General features: G+C 46.9%; 1 protein-coding gene across 10 annotated transcripts in view; it reads right to left on the bottom strand.

Moving 5' to 3' along the window:
• Positions 1–21274: 21274 nt before the first annotated feature.
• The window catches only part of vps8 (VPS8 subunit of CORVET complex), a 957961-nt gene continuing 954729 nt past the window's right edge, over positions 21275–24506 (bottom strand). For all 10 annotated transcript variants that reach the window (XM_085985662.1, XM_085985663.1, XM_085985667.1 and 7 more), the window contains one exon: positions 21275–21589. In XM_085985662.1, coding sequence (XP_085841788.1) covers positions 21449–21589 — 141 coding nt within the window. In that variant the 3' untranslated portion in view covers positions 21275–21448. The remainder of the gene's footprint in view (positions 21590–24506) is intronic.

The following is a 24506-nucleotide window of genomic DNA, read 5'->3' as shown; positions in this document are numbered from 1 at the left end:
ATACCAGGAATGGCGGGAATGACCTATGAGGAGAGACTATGTAGTTTAGGGATGTACACACTGGAGTTTAGAAGATTGAGAGGGGACCTCATAGAAGTGTATAAAATTCTGACAGGTCTAGACAGACTGGATGCAGAAGGAATGTTTCCCTTGGCGGGTGAGAACAGAACTAGAGGACATAATTTAAGGATAAGGGCTAAACCATTTAGGACAGAGATGAGGGGGAATTTCTTCACTCAGAGAGTGGTGAACCTGTGGAACTCATTGCCACAGAGGGCAGTGTACGCCAACTCATTAAATATATTTAAGAGGGAATTAGATATATTTCTACGGGCAAAAGGGGTTAAGGGTTACGGAGAGAAGGCGGGGACGGGATACTGAATTAAAGGATCAGCCATGATCTCATTAAATGGCGGAGCAGGCACGAAGGGCCGAATGGCCTACTCCTGCTCCTATCTTCTATGTATCTATGTATCTATGTAGATGCCTGCAGGCCAATGACAACTCAGCATGTGATCACATGTGAATGTAATAGGTATTCCTTAGAGATGCCTGCGGGCCAATGATAATTCAATATGCAAATGTTACATCCCCTTTCTTTTAAAAGAAAAATGTTATGCATTACTTTTAAACCTTTCTTCTACATAATGTTCTCGGTTGCATAAACATATAATTAAACTCAGCATTTAACTAGCGCTGAAAACATCTCAACGTTTCAATAACGAGGTACAGTTTTTTTTTAGGGAAGCGATCCGCCTACACCCTTTGACAATTCACAAGTCCAGGATAACTCTAGGCTTGACCTCTCATCCCGACCTTGTGTGGTATGGAACTGAGCATGCTTCTGAATCGGTCAACAATTTAGGTTCAGGTTTAGGTTCAGGGAAGTATGATGTGTTTTGTGTATTGCTCTGTTCATCACACACTGTTGAACTGATCCTCTCATCGGAATGACGGTGTTGTTCCTTAGTGTTCAGGAGGTACCTGCGATTGCGGCGGTACACCTGTCCTTCTGAGGTGCGGACGTGTTATGATCGCTCAGTGTCAGCTGGCTGGATGTCGACTGCTGGCTTCCAGTAGTCATGCACCTGGATTCTGACGGATTCTCCATTGTGCAGCGGCGGCAGTAGTCTAGCTGACCTGTCATAGTATCTCTTTTGGTGTTGCTGTCTCGGTACACGTTTTGCATGCACTTGCTTGCAGCTGACGACCTGCCAGGGCCTGTCTGGGATACGGTGAGGTATCATGGGCTCTTTGACATTTGATGGGCGGCGTTCTAGCCAAATGGAACATTTTCCGACAATGTCCTCAATGTGTTTGCACATTCCGGGCCAAAACATAATGTCACGTGCTCTTTCTTTGCATTTTTCCATGCCCATGTGTCCAGCATGAATTTTTGTCAACATCTCTTCTCTGAGACTGGTAGGAATGATGATTTTCTCCCCTTTGAAGATGATTCTGTTGATTTGTGACAGTTCGTCTCTGTGGTTCCAGAATTCAGATATGCTCTGAGGGCATTTCCTCCTTTCCTCAGGCCATCCTTCATGTATCACTTTGCTCAGCAGTGTGAGTTGTGCATCTTTCTCTGTTTCTGCTCGGATCTCCTTCAGTTTTGAGTCACTCACAGGTAAGCTGTTGTACACCATGTGCACCTGCACATCCATGCCTTCACTGAGGCTGCTGTCCTGGTAGCTAAGAGACTTTCTGGAAAGCGTGTCTGTGACAGGAATGTCTTTGCTTGGACAGTGAATGATTGTGAAGTCGTACTTCTGTAGCTGAAGGATCATTCTCTGTAGCCTTGGTGGGGCTGCGGCTAGTGGTTTCCTCATGATTGACTCGAGGGGCTTGTGGTCGGATTCCACAATGACTTTTCGGCCATAGACGTACTGGTGGAAACGCTTATATCCAAACAGAATTGCATGTAGCTCTTTCTCAATTTGAGCATAGTTGATTTCACTGTCTGTGAGAGATCTGGAAGCGTAGCCAATGGGCTTTCCTTCTTTCAGTAATACTGCGCCTAGTCTGTACTTTGACGCGTCCACTTGTAGTCTGAGCTCTTTGTTGGGGTCGAAGTAGGCAAGAACTGGTCCTGGTTCTCTGGTGATTAGGTCTTTCATTTTCTGAAATGCTGTGTCATGTTGTTTGTCCCACAGGAACTCATTGGATTGTTTGAGCAACTGACGCATGGGTGCGTTGATTTCGGAGAGGCTCGGGGCAAACTTGGCTAAGTAGTTAATCATGCCTAGTACTGTTTCTAGCTCTGCGCGGTTCTTCGGCGACTCCATCTTCTTGATGGCGGAGATTTTCTCTGGATCCGGCTTAATGCCATCGGTTGAGAGGCGATGCCCGAAATAACTGATCTCGGTGGATCCGATTATGCTTTTCTCAGGGTTGAGCCGGATACCTTTCTCCCGTGATCTTTGTAGCATCACACGGAGGTTCCTGTCATGTTCCTCTCTATTCCTGCCATAGAAGAGGATGTCGTCTATGATTGCGACTACTCCGTCGAGGCCTTCATAGGTTTCGTCGATCTTCCGCTGGAATTCATCCTGAGCTAAGACCAAATGGTAATCGCAGAAATCGGTAGTGTCCAAATGGTGTGTTGAACGTTGTTAGCTTAGATGACACTTCCGTGAGCTTGATATTCCAGTATCCTGATCATGCGTCCATTACACTGAAGTAACGTGCTCCCACTAGCTTGGGTGTGATGTCATCTAGCGTTGGTAGAGGGTAGTGAGGGCGTTTGATAGCCTTGTTAAAATCTCTGGGGTCGAGACAGACTCTGAGCTTGCCTGTACGTGGTTTCTCAACCACTACTAACGCGTTGACCCACTCTGTCGGTTCTGTTTCACGGACGATGATTTCTGTATTCTCCATGCTCTGCAGCTCCTCCTTCAGGTGACTACGTAGAGCAAGGGGTATCCTTCTCAGTGGGCAAACCACAGGGGTTGCTGCTGGGTCAAGGTGAATAGTGCATTCACCTGGGAATAGTCCGATTCCTTTGAAAATGTCAGCAAACTCCTCCATGACTGTCTGCTTCTCAACTGGTGCTGTCAATGATAGCACTAGCTTGACGAGGTCCATGTCTAAACATGCCTTTAGACCTAGCACTGGAGGTGCTCGAGTGTCAACATGTAAAAGTCCAACATCATGTCGCTTTCTTTGTACTTGCATTTCATCACGCATGTGCCTTTTACAATGAGCTGCTCACTCCCATAGCTGGTCAGTCTGCATGAGGTGGGCTGTAGCTCACACTCATCCTTCAAGCTGTGATACTCACTCAGAGGAATTACATTAACCTGAGCTCCAGTGTCTAGTTTAAACCTAAGATCTGTGCCCTGTTTTCCTATCTCAATATCAGCAAAGGCTTGCTCAGACTCTGAAATCTGTTTTTTCTGTGACACAGAATCAATAAAGAGTTCCTCTGCATTTGGCTCTCTATCTGGCATTTGGCTGTCACTCACTGTGTGTACTGCTTTTCCCAACACAGTCCTGAAATCTTTAGCAAAGTGGTTCCGTTTACCACATTTAGCACATTGCCTTCCTTTGGCAGGGCAGTGCTCTTTTTCTCCATGCATCTTGTTTCCACAATATCCACAGTTTTTGAAGCATTTTATGTCTATGTCGCTCATTTTTAGAACTCTCTCTGTTCTTTCTGTTCTGAAACACGCTCTCTGGGCGGTGTTCTTTGGTGTGTGTCTATTAACTGCGTGCACTGTCTGTTCATGTGAGCTGCTCATGGCGCCAGTTATGGTTTTCAACTGTGCTTGGGCTATCTCGTGCGATCTAGCTATGTCCATAGTTCTGTCCAGCGTTAGCCCGGACCCAACATTCAAAAGTTTCTACTCACTTTAGCTGAATGTATTCCAAACACGATGCGGTCTCTGACCATCTCATCTTTATCTTCTGCATATTCACAGACTTTTACCAGCAGTTTTAACTCAGTCACGAACTGTTCAAACAACTCACTAGCTCCTTGTACTTTCTTCTGAAACTTGTACCTAGTGAATATCGTATTTGTCTTGGGCATCACATATGCTTCAAAATGGTCAAAATAACTTTTCAGTACCTTTGCTTCATCTGCGGTGAGAGACCATGTGTTATAAATGTCTCTCCCTTTTTCTCCGATCCACAAGAATAGGTAGCTGCATCTTTCTTCCTCCCCTTTGCTTTTTAGTGGACCCGAGAACATCAATTCCACGTGTTGCTTGAACTTGCACCATTCTCTATGTAAGTTCAAAGATCCCCAATTCATTCGAGGTAAGGGAGCTCCAACGATGTCCATTTCAAATCCCTGTTCTGACACCATGTCTTGTTTTGCACACTTTGTACAAAAATAATAACTTGCAGGACAACGGAGTATTACAGTTTAAACTCTTTTATGAAGCATCAGGTCTGTGAATTCAAACATACAGCACCGTCGGGACAAGATGGAGTTAGGACCCCTTACAGATGCCTGCAGGCCAATGACAACTCAGCATGTGATCACATGTGAATATAATAGGTATTCCTTACAGATGCCTGTGGGCCAATGATAATTCAATATGCAAATGTTACACACGAATAATACTGGGGCAGAAATTCCAATCCCTTCGGGCGTGTATGCGCTGTGTACTCACCCGTAGGGACATCGTAAATGCATGTTTCAGGCGTGCACTGCGCATGCGCTGGAAACCGGCAGTTCCAATCTGTCAAGAATGCTCTTGACAGATCCTCTGACTGCCCGGGAGAATGGCCTCTGCGGGCGGAGAGTTCCGCTTTTTGGAGACCCTCCACCCGCAGTAAACACTTACAATTCTTGCGCCTGGTAAAAGCAGGCGTAAGGCCTGCTTTTACCAGGCTAAGAGTTGAAAAAGCAAAAAAAAAAATTCCCACTGATTTATCATTTAAAAATACTTCAAAGAAAGGTAAGTTTATTTTTAGCCCCGTTAAAAACTTTAATTATTTTTTTCAAAAATTTAAATTTTTGTTTAAAATAGTTAATTTATGTAATTTCAAGTCATTTTAAAAATGTGATTTTTACAAAAAAATTATTTGAAGTTTTACTATGTTTTTGGGGTGATCTCTATTCATATATTTGACAGGTCTTCCTGGGGTGCCTAAAAATGCATATGGCTGCACGAATAATATTGGGGCAGGTCTTCCTGTCAAATGTATGAAGGAAGATTCCCTTCTCTGATTGGCTCCCCATGGCCCACGTGATCCCAGGGACACTACAAACTACCTGCGCCTCTGGGATACATGGGCCCTGCGCACCTGCAGTTTGGAGAGGCCCAGCAGCGGAACTCTGTGCCTCCCGGGAGCCCTCAGGTAAGAGGGCAGATTTTTCCAGATCGCCTGCGATCGGAAAATCTAGGCCATTGTGTTTAAATGATAAGTTTCATTTTCCTGGAAAGCTTGCCTTTTGGGGAGGGTTTTCATCCAAGAATTGAGGCAAAGAATTCGACGCCCCATAGGTTGATGAGGTTTTAGAGGAACCCCTATAGGTTAAATGGTCTTGTCAATAACTTGGCCTCAGGCCCACCCCTAAAAAGAGAATAAAAGTGACACCCCAAGGGCTTGCCCACACAGACGGTGGAGGGGAGAGCCAAACAGAAGTTGCAAAGAGAAGTTGGGCTGGTTGAACGCTCTTTTGAGAGTGATCCCACGCTCACCATCAGAGATTCTAGAGAGAGAGAGAGAGAGAGGCCAGAGTTCAGGCATGCCAGCCGTCTGTCCGATTGGGCCCAGTACCAGCTGCTTGTCACGCTCGTATGTTTTTGCTGTATTACTAGTACGCAGCGCGTACACACCCATAGGGAACGGAATTTCTGGGCCACAATATACCCACCATAATGGTTTGCACTCGATCCTGTTTACCAGAGATACGTGAATCTCTACAAATTGGCGAGCTGAGCCAGGAGTGCAACAGGGTTGTTGTGGTCGAAACGAGTTGAGGACGGGTTCGGTCTATAATGGTAGTAGGCATTCTTATCGGGTTGTAAAGTAAAAATGAAATGGCAGATGCGTATTTTAGAGAAAAGGTTGCGAACAGTCTTTCGGATAAGTTAGGGGCTCCAGGGGCCCAAGCAGTAATCGGAATAGTGCAGGGAGATGAGAAGAGTGAGAAGAGTTACTCTGAGATTTGGGGTGAGATAGTCCTAGGTGGGTGCGAGGAAATGTAAAGTTAAGGAAGCCAAAAATAGGCTGGCTTACGTGGCCCACTTGTGTGCTGTTCGCTTGGGAGGCAAAGTTGTACTCCTGAAAGAGAAAAATGCACAACTTGAAAGAGATTTACAGGACTGGCAAGGCCGACACGCCACAGTCCGTGCCCTTCTCTGTCAAGAGCAAGCCTTGGCAGATGAGGCACGACTTGCCTCAAGATGGCACCATCAGGTGTTTGAGGATAACAAGGCTTTAAAAATAAAAAATGCATCCCTGGTCTCACAACTTGAGGACGCCAGGGGAGCCTTGAGAGAATTACTTGAAAAACCCGCTCTGGTGAGCACTGACCATACTCACTGCGAATTAAAAATTATGGAATTGAAGAGAAAGCTGGGGAGACAAACAGCTGCTGTTGCGGCCAATAGTCGCCTTAAATCAGGGGATGCCGGTATTAACTGGGATGATCTAACAAGAAAATCCCAGTGTAATAATAACCCCATCGTGGTGTTTTCGGGGTTCTAACAGCAATCGGTTACTCCGATGCTGCTTTCCCATGTTCCCAGCCGGCTGCCCATGGACCTGCTTAAGGTGCTCGAAGAGGTTCCTGGCGAACCTATCCCGGTTTACCTCCCTGAGCTGACCTTCTGTGAGCACCGGGGCTAGTACATGGGCGGGGGTCTGCATAACCCTGCCAGTCATCAGCTCGTGCGGGGAGTACCCCGTGCTTTTTGGCTGGCTGGCCCGGATCCCCATCAGGACCAACGGTAGGACCTCGGCCCATTTTCTAGGCGAGTCCACCGTCTCTTTCCTCAGCCTTTCCTTCAAGGTCCTGTTCATCCTCTCCACAATCCCTGAGGACTGTGGGTTGTGTGCAACGTACCACTTCCCCTCAATGCCGAGCAGCATATGATATTCTGCATTACCTGCCCGGTAAAATGACTCCCTTGGTCGGACTCCACATACAGTGGAAGCCCCCATTGCGAGAACACCTCCCTGACCAGGATCCTGGCTGTACCCAGAGCTGTGGCTGTTTTGAAGGGGAAGGCTTCTACCCATTTCGTGAACACATCTACCAGGACTAGTCAGTACTTATAGCCTCCCTGGGCGGTGGGCAGGGGCCCGATGTAGTCGACCTCTATCGACCGCCATGGTCCCTCTACCCTCCTGATGTGTCCCATAGGTACCTTCCTTTTGTGGGGGTCAGGGTTGTTAGCAGCACACACCAGACAGCCGGCGCAGAACTCGCGGACGTCTTCCCTGAGTCTTGGCCACCATCCCGCCTGTTCCACCCGCTGCCAGGTGGTCTCAGGCCCGGGATGCCCTGCTCCTGGAACCTCATGGGCCAGTTGAAGGAATTCCCTCCGGTGCTGCTGTGGTTCCACCCATTGTTCTCCCCTAAACAGCATGCCTTCTTTCACAGAGAGGGCTGCTGTGCCGTAAGGGCCCTCTACCCTTTTTCCCTCAGTCACTGCACTGAGGACTGCCTTGAGGACGGGGTCTTGGGTTTGGACCGTCTTAAGGTCCAGGGCTAAAGCTACCCCCGCACTCCCTTGTGTCCCATTCCTATCCCTGACTGCTGCTATGGGTCTGGACCCATATGGGTCCCAGAAAGTGCCTGTGCAGGCACCCTCCTTAGCTAGCATGTCAGCCAACTGGTTGCCTTGACTACGGGGCTCTGTGGAGGAATGCGCTTTCACCTTATGGATGAAAACCTCCCCTTCCTCCCCCACTGCTGCTAAGATTTTCTCCAGCAGGGGTTTCACTGTGAGGGGTCTCCCGTCGGCGGAGGTGTATCCACGCCGGGACCAGATGGCCAGGTACTCTGTACATGAATTGCACGTAAACATGCTGTCCGAGCAAATCGTGTATGGGGTGGGGAAGATTTCGGGGTGTGTAACGACGTACACTACCGCGGACAGTGCAGCCTGCTGGGTGCTCATGGTGCTGGGAAGCTTAATCACCAGGGCAATGTTTGCCACTGGGTCATAAACTCCACACCCCGTGAGATGCTCGCCAGCAGATACCGTGCTGGAGCCGTCCACATAGATTTCGCGGCATGTGGGGTGTAACCCGGCCCATAAACCTATGTCCACTTCCCAAACCCCTTCTATGGAACACCCACCGGTGTGCTGTTCCAGGATATACCAGGTTAGCTGCAAGCTTTGGCTTGCAGAGACCCTTCACCTTTAGGTCCATCTGTGAGAGGAGCAGGGTCCAGCGAGCAATGCGGGCACTGCTCACCATCCCATCCTTGATCCTCCCATCCAGGAGCATCTGGGTGGGTGTGTGATGGGTGAGGAGGGTGATGGGAGAAGTGCCTGTGAAGATCAGCGATTTTTTCACAGCCCAATGTGTGGCCAAGAGGTGCCTCTCACAATTGGAGTAGCTCTTCTCTACATCCGTAAGTATCCTGGAGGAATAGACCACTGGCCTCAGACTGCCATGTCGCTCTTGGAGCAGCACAGCATTCAGGCTGTCCCCGCTGGCTGCTACCTCAAGGAAGAATTCTTTCCCCCCATCTATGGCCCCTAGAGCTGGCACGGTCTGCAGGTCTTTCTTGAGCCTGACAAATGCTGCCTGGCAACCCTCATCCCAAGCCCACTCCACTTCCTTGTGTAGGAGTCGGAGCAGAGGGGCTGCTGTGGCTGCATAGTCCTCAATAAAGTACCCGGTTAGCCCTAGAAACGACCTCACACCCGTGACTGTGTTGGGGACTGGTAACTCCTGTACCGCTTCCCTTCTAGCCTTATCTATGGCCCTATCCCCAGCGCGTACGGTCAGGCCCAGGAATTTCACCTCCTGCTGGCCGATCTGCGCTTTCTTTGGGTTTACTTTAAAACCCTTTTGCCTGAGCAACTCCAGCAGTTCGGCCAGTAGTGGGCCATGCTCCTCTCTCGAATCGGTGAAGAGGAGCAGGTCATCCACTGTAACATTTGCATATTGAATTATCATTGGCCCGCAAGCATCTGTAAGGAATACCTATTATATTCACATGTGATCACATGCTGAGTTGTCATTGGCCTGCATGCATCTGTAAGGACTACTATTGTTTTGGAAGACCCAGGCTAGGGGTCCCAACTCCATCTTGTCCACACTGTGCTGTATGAGTAAGTTCATCAGACTTATTGCTTAAATAAAGAGTTAAACTGTAATACTCCGTTGTCCTGCAATTTATTATTTTTGTACAAAGTGTGCAAAACAAGACATGGTGTCAGAACAGGGATTTGAAATGGACATCGTTGGAGCTCCCTTACCTCGAATGACTTGGGAATCTTTGAACTTACATAGAGAATGGCGCAAGTTCAAGCAACACGTACAGTTAATGTTCTCGAGTCCGTTGAAAACCAAAGGAGAGGAAGATGCAGCTACCTACTCCTGTGGATCGGAGAAAAAGGAAGAGACATTTTTAACACATGGTCTCTCACCGCAGATGAAGCAAAGGTACTGAAAAGTTATTTTGACCGTTTTGAAGCATATGTGATGCCCAAGACAAATACGATATTCGCTAGGTACAAGTTTCAGAAGAAAGTACAAGGAGCTAGTGAGTTGTTTGAACAGTTCGTGACTGAGTTAAAACTACTGGTAAAAGGCTGTGAATATGCAGAAGATAAAGATGAGATGGTCAGAGACCGCATCGTGTTTGGAATACATTCAGCTAAAGTGAGAGAGAAACTTTTGAATGTTGGACATAGCTAGATCGCATGAGATAGCCCAAGCACAGTTGAAAACCATAACCGGTGGCACGAGCAGCTCGAGTGAACAGACAGTGCACGCAGTTAACAGACACACACCAAAGAACGCCGCGCAGAGAGCACGTTTCAGAACAGAAAGAACAGAGAGAGTTCTAAAAATGAGCGACACAGACATAAAACGCTTCAAAAACTGTGGATATTGTGGAAACAACTGGCATGGAGAAATGCAGTACTGCCCTGCCAAAGGAAGGCAATGCGCTAAATGTGGTAAACGGAACCACTTTGCTAAAGTTTGCAGGACTGTTTTTGGATCAGCAGTACACACAGCGACTGACAGCCAAATGCCAGATAGAGCGCCAAATACAGAGCAACTGTTTATTGATTCTGTGTCATGGAAAAAACAGATTTCAGAGACTGAGCAAGCCTTTGCCGATATTGAGATAGGCAAACAGGGCACGGAGCTTAGGTTTAAACTAGACACTAGAGCTCAGGTTAATGTAATTCCTCTGAGTGAGTATCACAGCTTGAAGGATGAGTGTGAGCTACAGCCCACCTCATGCAGACTGACCAGCTATGGGGGTGAGCAGCTCATTGTAAAAGGCACATGCGTGATGAAATGCGAAGTACAAAGAAAGCGACATGATGTTGGACTTTTACATTGACACTCGAGCACCTCCAGTGCTAGGTCTAAAGGCATGTTTAGACATGGACCTCGTCAAGCTAGTGCTATCGTTGACAGCACCAGTTGAGAAGCAGACAGTCATGGAGGAGTTTGCTGGCATTTTCAAAGGAATCGGACTATTCCCAGGTGAATGCACTATTCACCTTGACCCAGCAGCAGCCCCTGTGGTTTGTCCACTGAGAAGGATACCCCTTGCTCTACATAGTCGCCTGAAGGAGGGGCTGCAGAGCATGGAAAATACAGAAATCATCATCCGTGAAATAGAACCGACAGAGTGGGTCAACGCGTTAGTAGTGGTTGAGAAACCACGTACAGGCAAGCTCAGAGTCTGTCTTGACCCCAGAGATTTTAACAAGGCTATCAAACGCCCTCACTACCCTCTACCAATGCTAGATGACATCACACCCAAGCTAGTGGGAGCACGTTACTTCAGTGTAATGGACGCACGATCAGGATACTGGAATATCAAGCTCACGGAAGAGTCATCTAAGCTGACAATGTTCAACACACCATTTGGATGCTACCAATTTCTGCGTTTACCATTTGGTCTTATCTCAGCTCAGGATGAATTCCAGCGGAAGATCGACGAAACCTATGAAGACCTCGACGGAGTAGTCGCAATCGTAGACGACATCCTCATCTATGGCAGGAATAGAGAGGAACATGACAGGAACCTCCGTGCGATGCTACAAAGATCACGGGAGAAAGGTATCCGGCTCAACCCTGAGAAAAGCATAATCGGATCCACCGAGATCAGTTATTTCGGGCATTGCCTCTCAACCGATGGCATTAAGCCGGATCCAGAGAAAATCTCCGCCATCAAGAAGATGGAGCCGCCGAAGAACCGCGCAGAGCTAGAGACAGTACTAGGCATAGTTAAATACTTAGCCAAGTTTGCCCCGAGCCTCTCCGAAATCAACGCACCCATGCATCAGTTGCTCAAACAATCCAGTGAGTTCCTGTGGGAGAAACAACATGACGCAGCATTTCAGAAAATGAAAGACCTAATCACCAGAGAACCAGGACCAGTTCTTGCCTACTTCGACCCCAACAAAGAGCTCAGACTACAAGTGGACGCGTCAAAGTACAGACTAGGCGCAATATTACTGCAAGAAGGAAAGCCCATCGGCTACGCTTCCAGATCTCTCTCAGACAGTGAAATCAACTATGCTCAAATCGAGAAAGAGCTGTATGGAATTCTGTTTGGATGTAAGCATTTCCGCCAGTACGTCTATGGCTGACAAGTCATTGTGGAATCCGACCACAAGCCCCTCGAGTCAAACATGAGGAAACCACTAGCTGCAGCCCCACCAAGGCTACAGAGAATGATCCTTCAGCTACAGAAGTACGACTTCACAATCATTCACCGTCCAGGAAAAGACATTCCTGTTGCAGACACGCTCTCCAGAAAGTCTCTTAGCTACCAGGACAGCAGCCTCAGTGAAGGCATGGATGTGCAGGTGCACATGGTGTACAACAGCTTACCTGTGAGTGACTCAAAACTGAAGGAGATCCGAGCAGGAACAGAGAAGGATGCACAACTCACACTGCTGAGCAAAGTGATACATGAAGGATGGCCTGAGGAAAGGAGGAAATGCCCTCAGAGCATATCTGAATTCTGGAACCACAGAGATGAACTGTCACAAATCAACAGAATCGTCTTCAAAGGGGAGAAAATCATCATTCCTACCAGTCTCAGAGAAGAGATGTTGGCAAAAATTCATGCTGGACATATGGGCATGGAAAAATGCAAACAAAGAGAACGTGACATTATGTTTTGGCCCGGAATTTGCAAACACATTGAGGACATTGTCGGAAAATGTTCCATTTGTCTAGAACGCCGCCTATCAAATGTCAAAGAGCCCATGATACCTCACTGTATCCCAGACAGGCCCTGGCAGGTCGCGGCAACGGATCTGTTCACATGGAACAACGAGGACTACATAGTGACTGTTGATTACTACAGCAGATTTTTTGAATTGGACAAGCTTCACAGCACCACATCTGCAGCTGTGATCCACAAGCTAAAGGCAGCCTTTGCCAGGCATGGCATTGTAGAGACTTTAGTCTCAGACAATGGCCCCCAATACAAATCGAAAGAGTTTGAGTCGTTTGCCAAGGCATGGAATTTCACACATGTCACATCAGAATCACAGAAATCACAGAATCACAGAAATCACAGAATCACATCAAGCCCACATTATCCTCAAAGTAATGGCCTTGCTGAAAAAACTGTCCAGATTGCAAAAACGCTCATGGACAAAGCCAAAGCGGACAAAAGAGACCCCTACACCAGTCTGCTTGAGTACCGCAACACTCCGGTTGACAACTTCAAGTCACCAGCACAGCTGTTGATGAGCCGCAGACTTCGCTCAATCCTTCCAAGCACCAACCAGCAGCTGCAGCCAGAGGTCATCAGCTGCAAGCAAGTGCATGCAAAACGTGTACAGAGACAGCAACACCAAAAGAGATACTAGGACAGGTCAGCTAGGCTACTGCCGCCGCTGCACAATGGAGAATCCGTCAGAATCCAGGAGCATGACTACTGGAAGCCAGCAGTCGTCATCCAGCTAGCTGACACTGAGTGATCGTATCACGTCCGCACCCCAGAAGGACAGGTGTACCGCTGCAATCGCAGGCACCTCCTGAACACCAAGGAACAACGAGAGGATCAGTTCAACAGAGTGTGATGAACAGAGCAATATACAAAACACATCATACTTCCCTGAACCTAAACCTGAAACTGATTTGTTGACCGATTCAGGAGCATGCTCAGTTCCATACCACACAAGGTCGGGATGAGAGGTCAAGCCTAGAGTTATCCTTGGCTTGTGAACTGTCAAAGGGTGTAGGCAGATCGCTGCCCTTAAAAAACAAACTGTACATCGTTATTGAAACATTGAGATGTTTTCAGTGCTAGTTAAATGTTGAGTTTACTTATATGTTTATGCTACCGAGAACATTATGTAGAAGAAAGGTTTAAAAGTAATGCAGAACATTTTTCTTTTAAAAGAAAGGGGATGTAACATTTGCATATTGAATTATCATTGGCCCGCAGGCATCTCTAAGGAATACCTATTATATTCACATGTGATCACATGCTGAGTTGTCATTGGCCTGCAGGCATCTGTAAGGACTACTATTGTTTTGGAAGACCCAGGTTAGGGGTCCTAACTCCATCTTGTCCCCACTGTGCTGTATGAGTAAGTTCATCAGACCTATTGCTTAAATAAAGAGTTAAACTGTAATACTCCGTTGTCCTGCAATTTATTATTTTTGTACAAAGTGTGCAAAACAAGACATCCACATATTGTACCAAGTGCCTGGGCTGGCTGAAATCCTTTAAACTGTTTACCATGCACTGATGGAAAATGCTGGGGCTGTTGTGGAAGCCCTGAGGCAAACAGTTCCAGGTGTACTGTTGCCCTTTAAAAGTAAAGGCAAACTTGTACTGATCCTCCCTCCTTAAACGGATGGACCAAAACCCGTTGGAAATATCTAGCACCATGAAAGTGGTCGCGGATGCTGGGATACTTCCTATTAGGTCGGCAACTGCTGCTGCCGTGGGTGCACAGGCTGGGATGTTGCTGTTGAGCACCCAATAGTCCACCGTGGCCCTCCAGGAGTTGTCCGGCTTTCTAACTGGCCACAGCGGAGAGTTTACGTGGGTGGCTATCGGTCTCAGGACTCCCTGCTGTACTAAGGAGGACATGGCTGCTTCCATGTCTGGCTCCGCTTCCCTGGAGAAGCTGTACTATTTTTGTGGCCGGGCCATGAGGTCCCCATCTACGCTGACCTCAAACCCGTTGACCCTCCCGCAGTCGTGTTTGTGTGTGGCAAATGTGGCTAGGTGGGCGCGCACAAATGCCTGGAACTCCTTTGGGGTATTACTGACCATGAGCTCGAGGTTATAACCCTCTTTGGGCTTCATGGTGCACAGAGTCCCCTTCCCTTCTTTCCCTGGGATGACTACTACTCCGCCTTCCTTTGCTGTACTTGCCCCCCATAGGCAATGGTTTCTTAAATCCACCAGGATCCCGTGGCCTACAATAAAGTCGGCTCCCAGGATCCCTTTTCCACCCTCCTGTTCCCACTTCATTAGGATACAGGTCCACTTAGAGCGGAGCGTACCTAAACGAATGGAGAGCGGGATGGAAAATGAGCCAGCCTGTTCTCTGCCTGTGAATCCCGACAGGCTGTATGGGACCCCACTAGATAGAGGTGAGGTGGTGGGGTTAGCTGAATGGACCACGGTGCATGATGCCCCCTTTTCCAACAGATAGATCCCCTTCACCTTTTCTACCTCCATCTCCACGAGGGGTCTCTTCCATACATCGTACCCAAGGGAACACAGGTAAACAGGCTGTGCTGGATCTAGTCAGGGCTGTGGGTTGGATGGGGCTGACGGGGTCAGAGCACCGGTAGTGGCTGCTACTCTCCCTTGGCCAGTCAATAGGGGCCTCATGGTGTCCAAAAATGACTCGACCGCGGCGGGAGGGATTCCTGTCTCTGCCTTTTGGACTGGGGCTGTGGAATTCTTTTCCTTGTTGTCTTTCCAAGGGTTTTTGCACTCCTTCCTCCAGTGTCCATCCTTCCCACAGCTGTAACAATTGAGCTTAGTGCTAGAAGGGTTATTCCTTTCCTGATGCCACTCCTTCCTACCCTGTCCGGATTTTACCTCATGCACCTTCCCCTTAGGTGGGTGTGTATCAGTTCCCCTACCATTCTTATAGGCTAGGGTCAACTGTCTGATCACCGTAAGTTCGGTGGTCAGGGGATTCTTAGGGTCGAACCAGACTTCTGCCTTGGCCCGGACCTGTGGCAAGCTGTTTGCCACCAGGCAACGGAGCCAGTGGGCCAGCTGATCCCGGTTCAGGAATGCCCGGTTAGGTGCCCCAGGACAGGCGCTCCTATATACCAGCCATAACCTGTCTGCGAAAGCCTGCAGGGTTTCGCCTGCGAGCTGCACTGTCTTCTCCACACGGGAGAAAGGACTTCCCTCATTCATCCCCATGGCCTCCAGAATTTCATCCCTGAGCTCCTCATACCCGCTCAGCCCCCTCTTACCCTCGTCAGAGAGGGATTGGAGGAGCTTACTTTCCAAAGAGAACAGCAGCATTTTGGCCTGCTCAGCATCATCGCACTCGTTGATGCTGGCTGCCTGTTCCACTTCCCTGAAGTGGACCGAGGGGTCCTCTTTTTCGGTGAGCTTTGGGATATGGCTCACCATAGCCCTAAGCTGTTGGGTGCTGTAGGGTAATATGAACTGGTTTTGGAGGGGTCCCTCATCCTCGTCATTAACGGGTGGGCCGAACCTCCGATGCCGGGCTGGGCACATTGGCCCTGGTTCCAGCCTCTCTTGCGGGGGTTGTTCCACCTCCACTTCTACCCCTGACTTCACCCCCCCTTGCTGCCAGACCTGGCGCTATGGTTGGTGGTCGTGGGACCTCCTGTTCCTCAACCGGGTCGTCCCTTGGCATTACCTGTGATGTCTGAACCGTCCTCCCCTCGTTCCCTGTAAAATCCGCCTGGGCTGCCTTCAGGCTTATGAGGCACACCATGCCTTTTGCCTTCCTTAGGGCCAGGCTCAAATTCTCTATTTGTTCCTTGCAGGGGCCATGATCTGCATCTTCAAACCCCTGTTTGCTCGCTAACTTATAGGCTGCCTTTATATCCTTCACTTTCTCCTCCTGCTCTCTTACTTGTCTCGCTAGGCGGGTGTTCTTTTCCCGCAACCTCAACTCACTGCTCTTGGCTTCGGTGACCTGGCACTGTAGGTATTCCAACCTGGCCTTATGTTCTCCCATTAATTGTACCCGTTCCTGATTCAGGGCCTGCAATGCTACCAGTAACTTCTCCCCTGCTAGAGCCTTGTCCTGGACCTCCAGGGCTGACTCCGTTATCTCGGCTGCCTGTGCTGCAACGAGCTTGTCCAAAAGCTGGACCTGCTACTTGAAGCACATCAGCCAGACTGCCTTCTCTAGGGATTTCTTGTGATCCTTCCCTTCTGTCCACTTGGCTGCGGCATCTACCGGATGCCCAGCCTTTAACAGATTGGTGATCCACTTCTTTGTGATATTCACCTTACTGAACACATAATCAGAAATCCTTTCCTCCATCTTTTTTGCTCTGCCGAACCATTGTCTACTGTATCGCACCCCTGTTGCCAGTATACTGCCGCGGTCACCATTTCTGTAGGGGGTGGCGTGTGCCCAGTCAACTCTACTCCTGACTGTCTCTGAGCAGTTCAAATCGCTCCCACACCCCTGGGTTCTAGACACTGGACTTAGGTACAGGCGGCGATACAGAAATAGACAACTGGTTTGGTGCAAGGAAACCGTAAATTTTATTAAAGGCACAACAATATAACAACACTGGAAATTACTAGGATAATTACAGACATATAAAAGTACACTTAGTTGGGAATGGGGAACACACGGCACAACGAGGGAACAATCACATTAAAAATCCCCCTACCCTTGTCCCACCCCCAATGCCTAACTAGATTGAGCTATAAGGGGCCAGGGATTTATGCTCACCAATGGGGTTCCTTTTTGATGGCTTGAAACCTGTCGATTAGGCCGGTTGTGGTTTTGGGGTTCACTCATTGTCCTTGGGGGCCTGCCGTCGTCACGTGGTCCCAGGGCGCGGCGGTGGAGTCGTCTGTGTAAAGTACCCTCCTTTTCCTCCGTTAGAGAATAGGGAGTAAAGTCTTTGTTGGGTACTTTACCTTGCAGAAATGGTTGTTCTTCTGGTGGTGGTTTGGTCGCCGACGGTTTTGTTGCGGTTGGGTTTCGGTTGGCAGTTTATACTGTTAGCTTGATTTTCCTACCCATGCTTCAAACGCCAGCTTATAACTGGACTGGGGTGCGTGCCCGCTCATCCCCAACGCTTCTTTTCATTGCTCTTCTCTGCTTATCGGTTTTTGCCGTTCGTCTCATCTCGCCTGCCCATTTGTGGCCCCGTGTGTCTTGTGTGTGTTCGAATTCGGGTCCCGTTCTCCTCCCGCGTTTGGCCCCCGGTGTTGTAATGGGCGTCCTCGGTGTCGAGCAGCGCGGGGAGGGAGAAGAGAGCCAGCAAAGAGGCAAGAGGGAACAGACCTTGGCTACCAGTGGGCCTACAATTATACTCGGTTCTTCACCCCTTATCTGCGCGCCAAATCAGGTCAGTTCTTTGTCTAATTTTGGTGGGCTCGTCTAAAGTGATTACAGTCATTCACTTTAACGGGTTTTGGGGCGGTTGTCTCCTTGTTTAATGGCTTCAATATCCTGGCTGTTTGTTATTTATGAAATTTAATCGTCTTTTCCTGGCTTGGTAGCTACTTTGAGCTGTTACCGATGATTTATGCAAAAGGTTAATGGCCTCAAGATTAGGTCAATCCTGAGTTGATCTGTTTCAAGATGAAGAATGCATATTCTGTGTTTACCTAGCTGTCTGGCTTTAGAAAAGGACTTCTTTCACAGATCCATGCATGTTAGGTTTCCTTTCAGGATTTGAATGGGCCTGCCTTCTACAGGGCCTTGCTTTTAAAATCCTGCAGGCCTTGCTCACGAGGTTTCAGAAGCCATTTTGGGTACCCTTTTTAATAACTGGCCCATACAGGGTCCATATCAATCAGTTGAAAACTGTGAAAGAATAAATATTCCTGGTTAGATTTTAAACTATAGCTTTCTTCACAATTTCTGTATTCTTTGTTTTGTATCATTGTCGCTTGAAATGCATGTACTTAGTCGACGTGCTAATGATTGTAAGACTGAATTATAACTGTGACTGTAATAATTGTGTTTTGTAGGTAACAGAGCGTGGGAAAAGCCAGTACGATCCAGTATGAGCTGCACAGTTATGTGGCACAATTCGGGTATGACATTCTCCTGTTGTCTGAGGACTTCAGTGAGCTCGTGATGCGACTGAACTCCTCCCTAAAGCAATTTTATGTTTTGGAGCAAGACAACTCGAGAATAGATATTGAAATTGACAGTATAGGGGACGATACACACAAGTGGGATATTGGGGTTTATATATCAGCACATCCTTAGGTTCGTATTATTTCACACACTCTGCTAGTTCTCCAACTTGTAATGACAGTGTATTTGAGATATGTAACCCATGTAATAAGACTTTGATGCATAAGCCAAATGTGTATCTATAATCATGACTAACTGTACTAATGAATTAATGATGGACGAAAATCAGAGGTAATGTAGAGGAGACCCCAGGCGGGGTAAGATCAGGAAAGATAGAAGAAACAGAGGAGACCCAAGGCGGGGCAGAATTGGAACACCGGAACAGTGAATTGAACCGTCGAACCAATAATTTAGAGTTGGCATGGTTAGTAGAGGATTGAAAATGAGAGGTCGACATAGAGTTTTTCTCCCTCTCAAGGTGGGGACTGTTAGAAACTAGGGGTGCCTAAAAATGTATATGGCTACACAAATAATACTGTGTTTAAATGATAAGTATCATTTTCCTGGAAAGCTTGCATTAGAATTTGAGACAGTCTTTTTAGTAAGTTAGATTAGGTGAAACATAAACATTCCACATGGGGGCCCATAGGATGGTCCTGCCAGGCTAGTCATCTGTTGTTTATAAGTTAGGGTTTTGACTTTGTTAATGTGTCTTTAATTTGGCCAGTGAAGGCCCAACCTATGTTTCTTCCATTATTACTAATAACCATATTATAATCTCCACAGATAGAAATTGGAGTTTGTTGAGCAAAACTGCTTGCGAAGATAATTAAAAGTTAATTAGGAAAAGACATAGAATGAAAGGAATTTAAGGAGGCTAAGGTATCCATCTTAGAATGGGCCATTTGCTAGATGAAGGTGAGATAGCGACTGGCTAATGTGCAACAGCTCTGGCTGGGGTCATGATTAAGGGGGACAGGGCCGTCTTGTACTTGCTGGGTTAAGGAGGATAGAGTCAAGAGAGATAAGACGAATTACAATGGAGAAACCTTCAAAATGTAAAAACAAGAAAGATAAATTGGATGAGATAATGAGACCCCCTTTTGGGGAGGGCTTTCATCCAAGAATTGAGACAAAGAATTCGACGCTCCATTGGTTGATGAGGTTTTAGAGGAACCTCTATAGGTTAAATGGTCTTGTCAATAACTTGGCCTCAGGCCCACTCCTATGAAGAGAATAAAAGTGACAACCCAAGGGCTTGCCCACACAGACAGTGGAGGGGAGAGCCGAACAGGAGTTGCAAAGAGAAGTTGGGCTGGTTGAACGCTCTTTTGAGAGTGATCCCACGCTCACCATCGGAGGTTCTAGAGAGAGAGAGAGAGAGAGGCCGGAAGCCAGAGAACTGTTCACGCATGCCAGCCGTCTGTCTGATCGGGTCCGGCACCAGCTGTTTGTCACGGTCGTATGTTTTTGCTGTATTACTAGTGTGTTATATTCCGTCCTAAATGCCGATTAAACACAATATACCCACCATATTGGTTTGCACTCGATCCTGTTTACCAGAGATACGTGAATCTCTACATTAGTGGGCAAGTACCCCAGCTTCACACCATTACATTGATTTCAGTGCCGAGTCCATCTGTGAGGACTTTTACAGCACAGCCTGTATAGAAGCGGGGTATATCTGATAGCAACTTCTGGATTTCCGCGTTTAACTGTGCATGTGCGGACAGCAGATGTTGCTGTCTGATTTATTCCGTTATAATGGTGAGTGCGGTTAGCCTCACCATTACTATCTACACAAAATCCAGGCCAATGTTTTTTAAACAGCCCCACGTTTATGGTGTGGGAGCGTTGAACTGTAGTTTCTGTGTGCAAAAACAGATAATACTAATTTTAATTTTGATGTGCACATCTTTCCAACGGTGACTGGGAATGTATGCAAGTGATGCAAAAGCTTTCAATCTACCTTTCATCTTATTCCCTCCTCATCCTTGTATATTTCAAAGTCATCTTGTTCTGATTGAGGCAGCCTGATATCCCTGGAATATCTTTTGCAGTTGAAGACTGTGCACTTTAGGACCCCTGCCATCAAGGATTTAACCATTATTTAAACTGCCCAATTTGGTTGTGTGTGTGTCTGTTCTATAGTTGCACAAGGTATGGAAAGGTCGAAAAATGTATGAAACTGATGGCACGTCCTTAGAACCGTTCATGCCCAGGATATCCTTTTACCACACCAAGTGTCATTAATGTTTGGTGAACTTACAACAATAGATTTTTAAAAACAGAATGCAGAGCTCCGCTGCTGTTCTAGTGGGTAAAGTCATCGCTCAATGTGGGCCAAATGGACCAGGAAGGTTTCACGTTCGATCCCTAACCTGTCTGAGTTAGTTGCTTGCAGCCAGGACAATAGTGTTCATTCTCAAGTGTGCGTGTGTCAATACGTGGGGGAAGGCTTAGATTGTGTTGCTCCCCATGGGGTAGGATTTTCAACCACTGCCTATGTATGGTTGAAAAAGGTAGACGAACGATTGTATAGCTCACCAATCTAGGTTCAAACATGAAGAATGGTCAGCTGTACAAGGTCCTGGGGAAGGCTAGTGTTTGTGGAACTGTACCCTACCAGGAGAGGAGGGGGAGAAACACTGTTCAAGGGACAAGCATCTTTTGTGGAAAAAAAGTTTTAAAACATCCACATCTCCCCTGACCACCTGCCCTAAAAATGTTTATATAACAGAAATCAAGGTAAATATGGTCAAGAAAGCTATAGATGTGCTCATTACTGTCTCTGCAGAAAGTGGAAAATTCAATTGTCCCACTCTTTCCATACTCAGAAATAAACAGCGAGGTAACATAGAACATACATTTATTATTTAATAACAGCAGTTTTAGGTATGCAAGAGCTAATGGATATGTAGGAACTATTAGTACTTCCAGTCTTAGTATTAAATCATAATGCAAACCATATGGTATATGTTAAGAATTTTCAGTCCATTTTGATTGCACAAACATCATCTGCAACACTAGTCCTCGATGACCGGAGGCGGTGACAGACGCAGTTGGAAATTCTCATTTTGGAAGACGCTATTTGCCACTGAACCAGGATGGAGTAGGCCATGCTTGTCACTGCTTCGGTTGCGAGAGAGTTCTGTGAGAATTGCAAGCTGCAAGAAACAAAGAGACAACAAGAGCATGAATGATGCTGTCAGCTCATCAGCCATTAAAGTTTCAAACTGCAGGAGGTAATAAATAGTTTGAATGCAAGAAAATGGCAAGGCTCCATCTGTTCAGTTCTTAAGAGCATGTAGATGTAATACTACCTGAAAGTTTGCAGTTATAAAGGACATTGAAGGACCAACAGCTATTGGAAAAGTGGGGCACTTTTTGTGCTCCAAAGAAGTGGTGGAACGGGTGATCAATTTTTGTAACCACTGTCATTATCAAGCACTCAAGAGGCCAAGTATAGATGCAGAAAAAACCTCCTTCTACACTGCTCCATAAAGCATTCCCACAAATCATATAAGGGTAATGCTCTTTCTACAATACCACAGCCAGCACCACTGGGTCAGATATAACTAATGTTATGTGGCAAGCTATGGCTCTCTGCAGCGGCAGCCGGTGACGTCAGGGAGCCAGATGCTTCTCTGTGGCTGGGCAATCTGGCAGTGTTGGTAACCTTAGGTGGGAGAGGGTATTCCTGGCTTTCTCCCCTCACTCCTTTGTATCCACCCATGGGGTGCCCAAATGCAGGGCCACCCCACAAAGCTTAGGATGGGGCCTGTGCCAGGCCTCTTCTTTAACCCATTGCAGAAAGGACATTAAAGCCATAGAGAGTGTACCATGTAGATTTACTAGGATGATGCTAGGGATGGGAAACTATTATGAGGAAAGACTCATTTCCACCAGAGTAGAGAAGGGCAAGAGGAAATTCAACAGAGATTTTGGTTTTCAATGATAAAGGGTTTGTATAGTATATAGGGAAAGACTGTTTCCTTTGGTTGGGGAGTTAGTGATGAGAGGTCATCATTTTAACATGATCACTAAGAAAGAGAGAAGAGAGGTTAAGAGAAATGTCTTGATGCAGCAAGGAGTGCTTTGCCACAAGCAATGGTTGAGGCAGAGACCATTGCATCTTTTAATGGAAAAATGGATAAATATTTGAAGTGGAGGAAGATACAAGGCTATGCGGGGGAGCAGGGCAGTGGGAATGGTTTTGGAATTCTCTAGCAAAGACCCAGAACAAATACGATATGCCAAATGGCCTACTTCTGTGTTGTAAACCTCTATGGTTATATGGGTCTCGGGAGCACTCTGAATGTGGAGATTGGTTGCAGGTAGGGTCCTCTTCTTTCTGCCATGACGCAATCTTCAGACCTCGGGGTCTTCTGGCTGCTGGTCTCTGGCAGGCTACAAGGCCTGTGGCCAGGAATCTCTGCCCTTTTGCTCTCTTTCGCCTCTCCATCTCCCTCCCTCCCTCTGTCTCTGTGTCTCTCCCTCTTTCTCTCTCTCTCTTTATGTCTGATCTCCCAATGGTTCAGTGTTGTCTGAGAACATAAGTGTTAGGTCCTTTCAGGAGGTGGACTTGTGTCAGGAGGGCAACAAGTCCATGAGCATGGCCTGGGCCAGGAAATGTGGCCATCCCGCTCCCTTCACTGGCACAGTGCACGTAGGGTATGTGGCACCTGTCTGGTTTCTGGCAGGTGGTGGGAGAGAAAAATTAACCCTACTGTTTCCATGTGTAAATTTATTTCAAGTGGTAAGTTAATTGGAACTTTATAAATAGAAGTGTGTACATTTAGAAAGCACAGAACATAAAAAGGTCAGTATGTCTATCAAACCTACACCTCCCACAAATGATGTGCAACCTATCAAATTAAAATCCATCTGTCATTCTTTATTCCTTCCACTTAATTGGTCAAAAACCCTTTGAAGGGTATCACTCTCACTCATACTCATGATTTGACCGGAGTGTTTAATGTCATTGCCAAATTCTATTACACTATTATAAATATTACTCTCTACCAAATCATTAATGAATAGTGTGGTCAACAAGGAATTCAGAGCTGTCAACCTCCACCAATCCACCATGAGACCTACTTCCTGATCCCTCAACCCTATTCCCACTAATCTGCTGACCACCCAACTTCCCTTCCTGGCTCCCATGTTAGCTGATATTGTTAACGGTTCTCTCTTCTCAGGTACTGTCCCCCTCCTTCAAATCTACCATCATCACCTCTCTCCCCCCCAAAAAACTAACACTTGACCCCTCCGTCCTTGCAAACTAGCACCCCATCTCCAAGCTCCCTTTTTTCTCAAGTCCTTGAACGTGTTGTTTTCTCCCAAATCCATGCCCATCTTTCCTTAAAACCTACCTCTGCCCCAATATCTGCTATGTGGCTCGGTGCCAAATTTTGTTTTATAATGCGCCTTGAGACATTTTACTACATTAAAGGCGCTATATAAGTTGTTGTGCTGTTATAATGAGGCCATTAGAAACTATGGGAGGGGAGTAAAGGCCATTCCTCCCAAATTAAATGGTTTCATGACTGGAAATGAACCACTTGACCACTGTTAAGCCTTATTGTTAAAACATATTTTATATGCTGGTGGTAAATGAAGCAGAATAATAAACCCGATTCCAAAAATGGACAACCCCCCCGACCCCGTAAGGAGAAGGACAAGTACAAATCCAAGTGCAATGGGCAAGATGGTCTTTTCAAATAACAGCAAGGCATCAAAAAAGTATTCAAGGAGTCAAAACTAAATTTGATGGCTGTCAACTCTGTTTTCAATCAATCTCTTATCGTCATGATTTTGATCAGTAGCAGTTAGTTGTGACAATCTCATCCTTCTGTCTTCCAGTAGTTTTAGTTTGTCATTCAAATACATAGCACATTTTTATTACAGGCTGATCATCTGAAAATAGCCACTTTTTAACTTGAAAGAACAGTTGTAAATTCAAGGAATATGGAGGGCATTGGAGATGACTGACCCCCCTCACTGTCGGTGTCACCTATGATTTGTACTAGACATGGATTGCAAGCAACTACAGGCTGAGGGGCCTCTTAGTGAAGATTGTAA

This window comes from Somniosus microcephalus, chromosome 4 (genome assembly GCF_052327205.1).
Source record: "Somniosus microcephalus isolate GS21.2 chromosome 4, FLI_Smic_1.0, whole genome shotgun sequence".
Classification (NCBI taxonomy): domain Eukaryota; kingdom Metazoa; phylum Chordata; class Chondrichthyes; order Squaliformes; family Somniosidae; genus Somniosus; species Somniosus microcephalus.
The sequence above is the reverse complement of the archived record's forward strand: the minus strand, read 5'-3'. Positions and strand labels throughout refer to the sequence as shown.